The sequence below is a fragment of the Myotis davidii genome, unplaced genomic scaffold (assembly GCF_000327345.1).
Source record: "Myotis davidii unplaced genomic scaffold, ASM32734v1 scaffold26, whole genome shotgun sequence".
Taxonomy (NCBI): domain Eukaryota; kingdom Metazoa; phylum Chordata; class Mammalia; order Chiroptera; family Vespertilionidae; genus Myotis; species Myotis davidii.
In genome coordinates this window covers 3,020,410-3,033,903 of record NW_006299245.1, presented here as the reverse complement: position 1 = coordinate 3,033,903, position 13,494 = coordinate 3,020,410, and the positions used below count along the sequence as shown (strand labels likewise).

The 13,494-nt window shown below is 35.9% G+C and overlaps 1 protein-coding gene across 1 annotated transcript in view; it reads left to right on the top strand.

Annotated features, from left to right (window-relative positions):
• Positions 1-13,494, top strand: part of PPFIA2 (protein tyrosine phosphatase, receptor type, f polypeptide (PTPRF), interacting protein (liprin), alpha 2) — a 451,032-nt gene that overhangs the window by 438 nt on the left and 437,100 nt on the right. Inside the window, exon 2 of the mRNA XM_015571108.1 lies at positions 3,911-4,161. Coding sequence (XP_015426594.1) covers positions 3,913-4,161 — 249 coding nt within the window. The 5' untranslated portion in view covers positions 3,911-3,912. The remainder of the gene's footprint in view (positions 1-3,910; positions 4,162-13,494) is intronic.

The window sequence follows — 13,494 nt, the reverse complement described above, 5'->3', positions numbered from 1 at the left end:
TGCCTCCCTGCTTGGTTCCCTCCTGTTGGGCAGAATGAAGAATGTTAAGTGTGGAAACGATGAAGTCAACTTCTTCAGGGGGTGGGGGTGTGGCCGAGAGATAACTGTCCAGCCCTGTGAGATGATCTGGCTCTTTGGCCAGCTGTAGAGGCACTGGGGTAAAGAAAGTGCAAAATGCTTCCCTTAGAGGTGATGGTATTATTTCCAGAGGACAGGGGATTTCAAAGGGTTAAATAGGAGGAGGAATATTCATGTAACGTAATCAGACAATAGCTAGGATTTCTCTCAAGGAATTACTTTTGTGTGTGTGTGTGTGTGTCAACTGAGATGGAGCTGGGTTAGTTCTTAAAACTCAATCTTTGCAAAAGAAACTGACTACCAAAGATAATTTCATCTTTGCCCCTATTAAGGTTTAAATCCTAGTGAGCTGCCTGAATGAAGTGGTTCACTGACAGGAAAAAACAAACAAACACCTTTTGTAGTACTATTATATCTGTAGAGGTATTGCTTAAATGGTATACATTGCTAAGAAACACGTTGGATCTTGAAGCTTTTGGGCACTGACTCCAGTGGGCATTCAAACTTTTATTTTGAAATCTGGGAGATTTAGGAGACAGTCAAGGTTATGTGCTAAGAATAAGGGAGTTGGTTTTCCTTGTATAAAATTATTCAAGCTAAACTTATGCACTGGGATAATTAAACAAACCAACTTTATTATTATTGTTTTTTCTTTTTAAAATAAAATAATCTCTACTAGGTCTTGAGACCTTCAGGAATTTAATGAACAAGGCATAAACATCTAGAAGAGGATAACATAATTCATGTATCCAATTGACTTTGGAGAGGAGGAGATAAAAAGGCAAATATCAAAGCAAAGTGTTAGTGATCCCTTCCTGGTTTTTCAGGAATTATGCTATGCAAGGCAGTGGTAATTTTGAAAATTATCAGATAAGTTAGAAGTGGTATATGAAGATGAAATGTACTAGAGGTTGAATGACCATAGACTTCTGGACTGCCAAGTTGCTTCAGATGTCATCTATTCTATGAGAGGGTGTTTCACTCTTACACTGAATATCTATTTTTAATTGCTTTTAATACCTAAAATGTGCATTTAAGAAATAGGTTATATTTTAAGGATTATACAAATATTTTGTAACTTATATTAGAATCTGAGTTCTATTGCAAGAAGCTAAAGTAGTTCATGAAAGTGCCTTATTTTTTATAGAAACATCATCCCCCCCCTCCCTCCACCCCCCCCAGTTTTGTTGAGAAGAGTTCAGATGTACTTATTTGGGTTGACTGCTGGTTAAGAAAAGCAGCATGTATTTATCTTATTTCCTAAGTAAATTTTGCATAGTTTGATTTTTTAAATTGAATGTGGAGAGTTCAGAGTACCCAATGAAATTAAATCTTTAGGCGTGGAAATATAATGAATCAAAAACCAAAATATTCTTTCTGAAAAGATGAATGTTGGTCACTTTATCATAAAGAAATACTTGAATTTATAAAAGCCTTTATTATCTTACTGTGTAATCTCAGTTAGGTATACTATCAGAGCTTTAGAACACCTTTTTTACAAGCATAGATTATTACCCCTACGTGACAGAAGTTTTGACAGGTGAAGCGACTTTCCCTGGTTCACATGCTACAGGAGTGAAATTGAATCCAGTTCTCTTGAGTGAAGATTTAATAGACTTTCCAAAGTCCCCAAGGCGCTTCTTCTCATCATAGCATCTTTGGACTTAATCAAAGACCAGCTTCTATAGCTATCTAAGAGCCTGGTGACAAGCCTTTGTTAGAATTAGGGTAGTATATTCAGGAGAAAATTATAATGAAGTTAATCAATGAAGTTATATTTTCCCTTGGAATTTAAAGTTGCTATAAATAATTCTGAGTGAAGATGGGCTAGTGGCTTTCTTTCAAGAAAGCTATAATTTAAAATACAGATTTAATAATGTTTAAGTAATCCTAAAATTTAAACCTTGCAAGTGTTTTGACACAAATTGTCACAATGCTACCATTTTCTCTTCCAGTATTTTGTTGTAACCATACATGACAAACAAACAAACAAACAAACAAACAAAAAACACACAAAAAATTCTACATTGGCTCCTGGTAATGATTTCCCAGAATGACACAGCTGTGTGTATGTCATGCATGGCAAGTAAACTAATCATTTTAAATATTCAAATGTTTTGGAACACTTTTTTGTTTTTGCAATTTCCTTTCAATCAATGTAAAGAAAATTTGTAAATTTAGGAGTCTCTTTTTATTTCATCTTTGTGATAGTGTTTGAGTAAAATGCAAAATAAAAAAATACAAATAATATTTTATTTTCATCATTATTTAACAATAGTAACAATGTATGTGTGTGTGTGTGCGCCTGTGTGCACACATGTGTGCATGAATACATCCTGTGTATCTACCCTGTTATTTATTTTAGGGTGAATAAGAAATTAACAAGTCAAATTCTTACCTACAGGTAGCACAGTGTTTTGAATGATAAGCAATAATTCCAAGCATTATCTTGAATTATTCTAAAAATCACCCTCCTTAATTTTTTTAAATAGGGTAGCAGTGGCAAAAGTACTTTTATCTTTCTGAAAGTTTCTCCTAGTTTTCAGTGAGCGCTGACCAAATCATTTACAGATAATTGAATTTCTCTCCTCAATAACTCAATTTATAGAAAGAATTACATAAAAAACACTTAACTATTGAGCTGGTAAGTCTTGACATTTTATTTGAAAATATCATCACAAACATTTTCCCCAAGGACAGGAATATGTAGGCAGAAAAATGAATTGACCTTGCATTATAAAACCAAAGAATGCTTCAGGATCAACAGCCAAACCAGCCTTGCTCCACATCAGCCTTCTACAAAACCAAGCCCTCTAATTAATAGCTCCTGGCCTCAGGACAACAGCTGAAGCTGAGATGTGTTTGATTCTTTTAAAAATATAAGACAGAGCATAATTGAGAAAATGAGATAATTTCTGATTATTAAAATGCCACACAATAGATCAGTGTTGCATCCTAATGTCTGTGTTGTCTATTTTAAAATAAATCAATAATTTTTTTAAAAAATCCTGTGCAGTTAATTTATTTCATGACTGGTAGCCTCTGATTAGCAGCTGAGATGTGAAGTTACTGCATTGGCTAATGTAATTCATGGTATCTGTTTTGTGGAGTATTCGAAAGTGTTAGTTTGTATTGTTTGGATGAAAACCAGACAATGCAGCTCACAGGAAACAAAGGAATCTTTAGTGCAATTAGTAGTATATTAACCTAAACAAATGTATGTGCCTCAGTCTAGTTCATAAAGCTTATATTTAATTCAGTCACTTTACCGTGTAGTCTACTGCAGGAATTTGGGGAGAGAGCATGTGAAAATAATAAAATGGGAGTTTTGAAGTAAAAAAGCTTTAAATTGGTATGAAAAAAAAGTTGGTAAAATAAAAAAAGTAAAAACTCTTAATGGTATAAACAGAGTACCATCTTATTTGTAAATTTTCGTGAATAAAAGAGTGAACATTAATTCATTGAATTACTTAAGTCATTTAAAGATAATTTACTGCCCACCCATTAAGGGGCAGGCCCTGCTTGTTGTTAACAATATAATAAATAAAGATAACATGAAGGTATTAGCAATAAGGGATTTGTAAATTTATAGAGGAAGAAAGGTGACCAATTAATAAATGTAGTAACATGTTACAATAAATTGAATTAGGTGGAATAAATCATGAAAAAATAATCACTTTTCCCTGAGATCAAAATATCTAGTTTGCTTGGAATAAGGGAAAAAGAGACAATTAGGCTATGGCGCTGCAAAGCATTTGCTGGGTTGAGGCCTGGGCAGCATTTTTGGAAAACATGTGTTTACTAAACTCCCCTCCCCTTTACTTTCTTTAAGCAATGATGTGTGAAGTGATGCCCACGATTAATGAGGACACCCCAATGAGCCAAAGGGGGTCCCAGAGCAGTGGCTCGGACTCAGACTCCCATTTTGAGCAGCTGATGGTGAATATGCTTGATGAAAGGGACCGTCTTCTAGACACCCTACGGGAGACCCAAGAAAGCCTTTCACTGGCCCAGCAAAGACTGCAGGATGTCATCTACGACAGAGATTCGCTCCAGAGACAGCTCAACTCAGCCCTGCCACAGGTAGGCTTCCTGGTAGCGTTTGTCCTTCCAACTGCAATTCAAAATATGATAAGACTTAAGTAAGATTTGTTTTATTTCCATTCTTATAATTACATTTCCCTTTATAATGTATAGTATGCATGTTTTGGTGAGAAACAAATTAAGAATCGATACTAATTCACATAAAACCTTGCCTCAAAGAAAATTGTGGTATGTTGATGATGGGAAGTATGAAGCGTGAGTTTCTATCTGGTCTTTTCTTTCTTTTTTATTTTAATTTAATCTGTATGTTTTGGTGAGGGTGGAAAAAAAAACCACCTGTTGATCATCAGAATATGGGAACAGTTGATTTATCTTCCTTGCTTTTTAAACACAATCATGATATTTGGAAGTATGTGCTTTCCATTTTCAGTTGTGTGTTCTATCTTTGGAAGCGATAACAGTTTGGGAAACTACTGTCTAATTATTTTTATTTAGACAGCGTTAGGAATATTTCTTTAAAAATGCCTAACACCTGCTTAAAAATTTTGGGAGTTATTGATGTATTGCCCTCTCCACTCAAAAACATTTCAACCAGTTTCTTTTAATAAACTATTTTGGAAATTAGAAAAAGAGCAAAAGTTCAGCACCATTCTCACAAACTTAAAATTGTTAGATGAGTTATTTTTTTAGAGTATTTTTGTGAAGAATATCATTTTATAAAAAAAGAATATAAAATTTTAAGGATTTCCAGATTATTTATATACAAAATTAGTAATGAAAGTTAATTTTCTTATTTAAGAGTAGCATACTTGTGTTTATTTGAGGTATAGAAAAAAAGCTAAGAAAATGAACAAGATTTTTAATAATAACTTCCAATATATACTCTATTTTTTTGTAAAATATACAAAAAACCCTAACCGGTCTGGCTCAGTGGATAGAGCATTGGCCTGCAGACTCAAGGGTCCCAGGTTCGATTCCGGTCAAGGGCATGTACTGTGGTTGTGGGCACATCCCCAGTAGGGACTGTGCAGGAGGCAGCTGATTGATGTTTCTCTCTCATCGATGCTTCTAGAGATCCCTCTCCCTTCCTCTCTGTAAAAAATCAATAAAGTATATTTAAAAATATATATATATATACAAAAAGTTGGTCCTCTTCTTTACATACAATATAGCAAATGTTGAAGAGTTTACTTCTACCTGTGAAATTATATCTTGTAAATATTATGTTTTCATAAATATTAAAATGTATATAATGAAAGTTGATGAAATTCTAAATCCAGCTGTATTATTAACTTACACTGTGGTGTTGAGGTACTGATGACTATCAAAATGGAAAGGACCACCTAGAAACTTTTTTCACACCCCCATTAGGTAATCCCGTAACTCTATATGGATAACTCGTGTCCTAGTTCTTTTCATTTTCAGCCAGTTTGTCTTGTTTTGAGATATAATATTTCCAGTAACTCTCACTTGTAGGTACACTGGTGTGTCTAATTACACAGAATGAGTTGATTCATTTCAAAAACTTCATCAATAATTTTATTCTTAAAGCTAGACATTTCAGGCTTTGCAATTGTTCTTCTTAAGGTAATTTCTAGAGTGATCACATCATGTTTACTCCTCACTAGGATTATCTGAGTTGGTCAATGCTGCTATTAAAGGGTGGTCCCTGAATCAAACATACTATTCATTATCTTCTGTGACAAGCATAGAATGGGACAATCATTTCTCTTTCTGGGTAGAGTGTTTCATTATCAGAAGCATAGGACTGTATTATATTTGAGAGCAGCTTCAACATACTTTCAGTATGTCCTGGGACAGTAGTCAACTTATAACTGACTTGCAAAAATGTTACCTGTGTTCCCATTTTCCCCTCTCTTCTTGGAAGTTAACTCTTTGGTCCTAAGTGTAAGAATATGCATGTATCCCTCCTACATTTATCTTTTTATATTTTATTCAAGCCTGATGATGTTGATTTAGATCCTAACCCTACCAAAGTGATTCTAAGAATAATTTGGGGTTTTGAAATTGATTTCTCTATCTTTACAAAAATGAGTGATTATTTCATAAGGATGATGAAGATAGGAAGTACTAGAACAAGGTATTTTTGGGGGAAAAGAAAAAAATCTGGAAATGTTTTCATCATAATAATATTGTATAGATAAATCTATTCTTAAAGGTATAAGAATGAAAAATTTTAATTCTAGAAATTCACTTGTGTTGAATATCTGGTTTATAACATGACCTAAAATTTCAAGTTTTGAATTTTAGTTAATCTCGTATCCAAACACTTTGGGGCCAGGTGTTTTAGAATTCAGAATTTTCCTTAGTGTTTTGTATATATGTAATAAATATTATGAAATACTTCTGCAGATGGATTCTGGATAGAACCCCATAAGTACACATTTACATACCTGAAGATAATTCTATGAATATTTCTATTGTATGGAAAAAAAACTCTAAATGTCTCATGTTAGTACAGGCCTGGTTTTACCACCAATCAAGGTTGCAACACACAACAAAATATCAGTTTATAGAGTGTATAGGTTTGGGAATTATATACTAGGCATTATGAACCTGTACATTTAGATGCACATGTTTTCAATCTGTTCTACAAATACTTTGACACATTTCTTCAATATTGTTTTGTAGTTTACAGTTATAAATATCAAATACTCCTAGTAATTCACAGGTTCTTAAGTGATAGTCCTGTCAGTTTAGTAACCTACTCTGTACCTTAAGGGCTATAGTTTTCTGTAAGTAATAGAAGAGTATTCTTCTTTAATTGTTATCTTTGAATCTTTTTCAATATTTTGTAAGCAATGTACTTGCACTGTTTGGTGGCACTGCATTTGACATTTATCTTGATGGAGAAAATGATTACCATAAATGTGAGTTTTAAGGCAGAAATAAAGCATGTAAAATTGAAAATTACTATAAATACATCACATGAAAATTATTTTAGCAAATATGGGAGAGAATTCAAAGTAGAGTCAAACTTTATGACACATCATCATAAAAATTGCCTATCTAATACTTTTAGATATTGACAACTTGGTGTTTTGCTTTAGTTACTTTCTCTCTTATCATTCTTTTATGAACAATGCATCAGTGATTACTTCTTCACTATATGAGTGGGTATAAATGTGTTTAAATAGTACTCATAGTTTTAAATTATTCCGCATCTCCAGGCCTGAAGTTTCTTAACTTCTCACTCAACTTTTTACCTCACACAGATCCATGTACATGTTCCACAGAACCTGAGATTCTATGTGCCTCAAACTCAGTCATCATCTGCCTCCCACTCCTCAACCTAATCTGCTTGAATTCCTCACCCAGCCACCTGAGAATCCTCATAGATGAAGTCTTCTTTCTCATCTCTGAATTTAGACCTCTTTGGGACATACTGTTTTTAATCTCTTAAGTAATTCTCAAATCTCTCTGTATTTTCTGGTTTTCTGCAGCTGACTCACTTCTTACCCTAGCCTACCCTTTATATCTTGCCAGAAGCCTTCTCTGAATGCCCAGGTATATTTCCTCTGTGTTCCTTACCCTTATCATTTAGCGTATTATCATTAAGATATCTGATTAGGTGGCTAGATTGTAGGCTCCTGGAGAACAGGCACACATGTCAATCATCTACAACCCTCTCAACCAGCAGAGTAACAGAAGTAAGGACTTTCAAGGTAAAACTAGAATTAAATGTACATGGTTTAATATAAAGAGAGCAATACATTTGAAATGGGAAGATTTGGTTTGTATTGTGATTCTACCATACATCATAAATTTGAGTCAGGACTTCAGATTTCCATACTGCAAAAAGTGGTTCATACAAATACCTCACATGATAATTTATGATGATAAAAGAAAAGAATGTAAGTAATAATGTAAGTAAAAATTAATTAATTTGTAAAGCATTATATAAAAAATGGTTGTATTTGTTTTATCCAGAATGTCTAAAGATAAACTAATTTCTACATATGTATGCCAATGAGCATTAGAACAACTTACTAGGAATATTGATAAAATAAACAGTCTAACATTTTTGAAATCAGAATAAATATTTGTTAATTACTAATATGCTTATTAAGAATATTTAAAGAAAAATTAAAGAGTGAGATTTTTAAAAAAATATATTTTATTGATTTTTTTACAGAGAGGAAGGGAGAGGGATAGAGAGTTAGAAACATTGATGAGAAACATTGATCAGCTGCCTCCTGCACACTCCCTACTAGGGATGTGCCCACAACCAAGGTACATGCCCTTGACCGGAATCAAACCTGGGACCCTTCAGTCCACAGGCCGATGCTCTATCCACTGAGCCAAACCAGTTAGGGTGACAGTGAGATTTCTATTGCAAAAAATCTACACTAATAAAAGAGAAAGATGCAAATTGACCATACCTTCACAATGCCCACCAGCCAATCAGGAGTGAGTATGCAAATTAACCCAACAAAGATGGCAGGTTAATTTGCATACACAGTCACCGAGCGGCCAGGGGCAGGTTGGGACACTGTGGTAACAATGCAGGCGTTCCACCCCGCCCCAGTTGCTCCAGACATCTGGGCAGTGGGAAGGTGGAAAGGTGGCTCTAGGCTTGAATGAAGACGGTGCCGGCAGCCAGGGGAAGGAAGGTCCATTCTTGCATGAATCTTTGTGCATCGGGCCTCTAGCCATGTATAAAAGTTTAAAATTCATTTTTATCATTTTATTTAGCATTTATTGAGGGCATTCTGTATATTATTAAATGGTTACATATATTTGTAAAGGGATTAGAAAAAAAGGAATATAATTTGGTTCCCAGAGAATTTAGGGAATAGAGTTGCTTAGCAAAAATATATAAGTGGATCAAAATTAATATGGTAAAAGATTATAGAAGTACTGAAAATATTTGAGATATAATATTGATTGTGATTAAGTGCAGAAAGTTTCATGTGGAAAGCAATTTTAGAGAGTTATGTTTAGGAAAAGGTTGGAAATAACTCGGGTATTCCATGTGAAGGAGTAAAGTTTTGCATAGGCTTCTGTTCAAGGACATTTGGGGGATAGAAATTCAGCCTGTACTTTGTTTTCAGGTTTAGGCTTTGGGTTTCCTAATATTCACAGTATCCCGCCCCCCCCCCTCCCCCGCTTTTTTTCTTAAAGAAGACGAGGAATTAAGTAAGGAGAATAACAACAGATTTATTTATTGAAAGATTTTAGGGTAGGAATGAATTTTTTTATAGTGGCAATGGAGGAGTGTGGCCTGTTCATACGTGTGGTGACAGCTAAGAACAGGAGTTTCTTAGCTGGATACTTAGTAGAATTATGAATGAACTGGTGATATGATAAGGTAATAATGAAGAAATATTATTCTGATGTTTGATTTAGGATAGATTGCATACTATTCATGTATTAGCTATCTTGCTAAAATAATGTGGTGTGACAAACAACACAAAAGCTTAGTGTCATGCAAAAATATTGGTATATGAAATTCAGGTGATCTTGACTTGGATTGGTTGATCTTGGCTGTGCTCACTTATGCCACTGGTTAGCTAAAGGTTGACATGCTTAGTTATAGTGGCCATTGTCTGATATAGATGGCCTTAGCTAGACCAACTGGACTCACTCAACTCTTTGCATGTGTTTAATCCTGCAATAGGCCAGATTATTCATGGTCATGGCAAAGGAGAATGAGCAAAGCAGAAATAAGCAAGTGCTCTGTAAGCTTCTTTTTGGGTATTTTTGGTAATATCATTTGGCTTAGACCAAAGACCAAGTGGAAAGCAATACAAAATTACATGGAAAAAAATACAGGGAGGGACAAAGCAGGGACCATAAGTGCAATTCATCTATTGCTAAAATAATGCTGTGTAATTTATGCTAAAAGAGTTACTTAGGTAATCATTATGTTAGGGAAACATTGTCATGGTAATGTATCAGTTTTGGTGAAATGTAGGAATTTATAATAGGATTTTGAAGCTTGAATATAATAGAAACAATACAAATGGAAAGAATATTGAGGAGAAAAAAGAAACAAGAACTAGTAATGAACTGAATGGCCAAGACTTTGGACTTGAGTTGGAAGATTTGATTATTTATTTATTTAAAATATATTTTTATTGATTTCAGAGAGGAAGGGAGAGGGAGAGAGAGATAGGAACATCAGTGATGAGAGAGAATCATTGATCGGCTGCCTCCTGCACACCCCACACTGGGGATCAAGCCTGCAATCCAGGCATGTGCCCTGACTGGGAATTGAACCATGACCTCCTGGTTCATAGGTCAATGATAAACCACCTAGCCATGCGGGCCAGATGGAAGATTTGAATTTGAACTGGAGTCCTTTCCCTTACTAGCTGAGGAAACACTGGTATATAACTTGACTTCTCTGAAACTCTGTTTCCTTAATTCAGTGTTTTCAACCTGTGGGTGACAACCCCTTTGGTGGTCAAATGACCCTTTCACAGGGTCGCCTAAGACCATCCTGCATATCAGATATCAGATATTTACATTATGGTTCATAACAATAGCAACATTACAGTTATGAAGTAGCAACAAAAATAATTTTATGGTTGGGTCACAACATGAGGAACTGTATTTAAAGGGCCAGAAGGTTGAGAACCACTGCCTTAATTGGAAGAAGGGATGATATCTTCTCTTAGGAGTGCTTGAAAAGAGCTGTGTGTACTAGTATGTGCTTCAGAAACCCTGAACATTATAAAATGTCAGGAGGTATTTTTCACTAACTGGGATGTGCTCATATACTCTCCAAAGAGGAATTAAATTAAAAGAGGCTACTTGTGGAGAAGAGGGATATGTTTTTGTTTTGACATTTTATTTATTTATTTATTTTTTAACTTTATATTTAATGTTGACACTATTACAGATGTCCCATTTCCCCCTTTGCCCACCTCTACCCAACCTCCACTCCCCCTTCCCTCTGGCCATCACTGCACTGTTGTCTCTGTCTAGGGTTTATGCATATATGTTCTTTGGCTAATTCTTTCACCTTCCTTCATCCACTTTCCCCAGGCCCCTCCCTTCTGATAGCTGTCAATCTGTTCTATGTATCCAAGCCTCTGGTTCTATTTTATTTGACAGTTTATTTTGTTCCTTGGATCCCACATATAAGTGAGGTCATATGGTATTTGTCTTTCTCTGACTGACTTATTTCACTTAGCATAATCTCCAGGTTTATATTTTGACATTTTAAAATGCAAAATATTTAAGTAAATTTGATGAGAGTGACAGAAATTACTTTTATTCTGGAGGCACACTACCTAGGTATCTTTATGGCTTGCTAGTTACTAGCTCAATAACCCTGGTCAAAGTAGTTAATTCAAATAATGATAGAACCTGCCTTATAGGATCATTATGAGAAATAAATGAGCTGGAACATGTCAAATGATCAATTCAATGCCTCATAGATAGTACATGCTCAATAAATGTTAAAAGCCACTATTGATGCTGTTATTATTACTATAGATGTTATCATCATTATTAGCCAACCTTAACTGCACAATTGTACTGGGTAATAATGAACACTGGTACACAGTGAAAGCACTAAAATCCTTACTGTCTAAAAATCTTTATCAAATTTTGCAAAGTCCTTTTATTATTTATTTGTGTGTTTTTTTTTAAATCTTAACTACACTCTTCTAAATAGTTTTCCCACATTCTCTATTTCTTCAAAGTCCACTCTCATGTGTTTCTTGAATTAAGTCAAACAATATCCTTTCCTATTGTGCTGAGAAGATAAAATCTGGGTTGAGCTTCTTGCTTTTCAGGGAAACCTAATGCCACCACACTAAGCATTTTATCCCTTGCTCCTGTCAGAAAGATGCTGCATTTTTTACTATCTCTTATTGTAGTCATTCTATTTTTTTGATGGCTATTTCTACCAGTTGGCGATTTTCCTGCCCAGGCAACTGAAATGGTATTCACTTTAAGCTTGTATTTTTCATTATTTCTATCTCTTTATTTCTATCTCTTTTTTTAACCTTTACAATCAGACTTCTATCATCATCATTCTTCTAAAACTGCATTTCTGTATGCTATCAATGGATGCAGTTTTTTTAATCTATCTATCCTTTCTTTCTCCATGCTCCTTGTATCTTTGTGCCAAGCAATGCTATTAATTATTTTGTCTTGAAATTCTAATGTCCTTAATTCTCTATAACCGTTCCTTTTCTAGGTTACTAGGTATGTTGTCCTTCAATATACATTCTTTTTTCACATACCATTATAAACTTATTTATACCCATAATTGTCTTTATTTACTATGTTCTCTAATCTTAAGCATTGCTTTTCCTGCTTAGGACTAATACTTCATTCTAAATCCTTGATCCCTCCTTCTCATGTCCTCCAATTATTATTTTTTTTCTGTCTCTGGTATCTTTAGCTTCCACGTTTCTCTCTATCTCTCTCTCTCTCTCTCTCTCTCTCTCTCTCTCTCTCTCTCTCTCTCTCTCTCACACACACACACACACACACACACACACACACACACACACTGGCTTTTGGGGTAACATTAAAATCTATTCCTTAAAAGTAAAATGATGATAAGTACAATCCTATCTAATAAAAGAGAAACATGGTAATTAGCCATACCTCTGCTACCCTTCCCATTGGCTAATCAGGGCGATATGCAAATTAACTGCCAGCCAAGATGGCGGCCGGCAGCCAGGCAGCTTGAAGCTAACATGAGGCTTGCTTGCTTCAGTGACAGAGGACTCCAACGTTCCCCCACCTGCCTTGCCGGTAGCGGCCTCTGAGTTTGCAGTTTGAAACATTGTTACAAATATAGAAGCTAAACAAAACCCCAGAAACCTGCATTCAGCTAGCCGGGATCTCAGAGCTAGAGTTATACATTGTTTCGATTATAGAACCGAAACAAACCAGATACCTGCTTTCAGGAGCAAAGGTCTAAGAGCTGGAGCCTCAGAGCTAAAGCTGGCCCAGAATAAAAAAAAAAGAAAAAAACGAGCGGTTGGGAGCTTCAGTCACCCCCAGCCTGAAAACAACCCTCAGCCCCTCACCCAGACTGGCCAGGCATCCCAGTGGGGACCCCCACCCTGAGGGTGTGTGACCAGCTGCAAACAGTCATCATCCCCTCATCCAGGCTGGCCAGGCCCCCCCGTGGGGACCCCCACCCTGATCCAGGACCCCCTTCAGGGCAAACCAGCCAGCCCCACCCATGCACCAGGCTTCTAATCTATATAGTAAAAGGGTAATATACCTCCCAGCACCGGGATCAGCGGAGCCGAGAGACCTCCCGGCACCGGGATCAGCATGACAGGGGGCAGCGCCCAAACCCCCTGATCGCCCTGCAGCTCTTGTGTGTGACAGGGGGCGGGGGCCCCACCCCCCCCCCCCCCCCCCCGCCCCCCC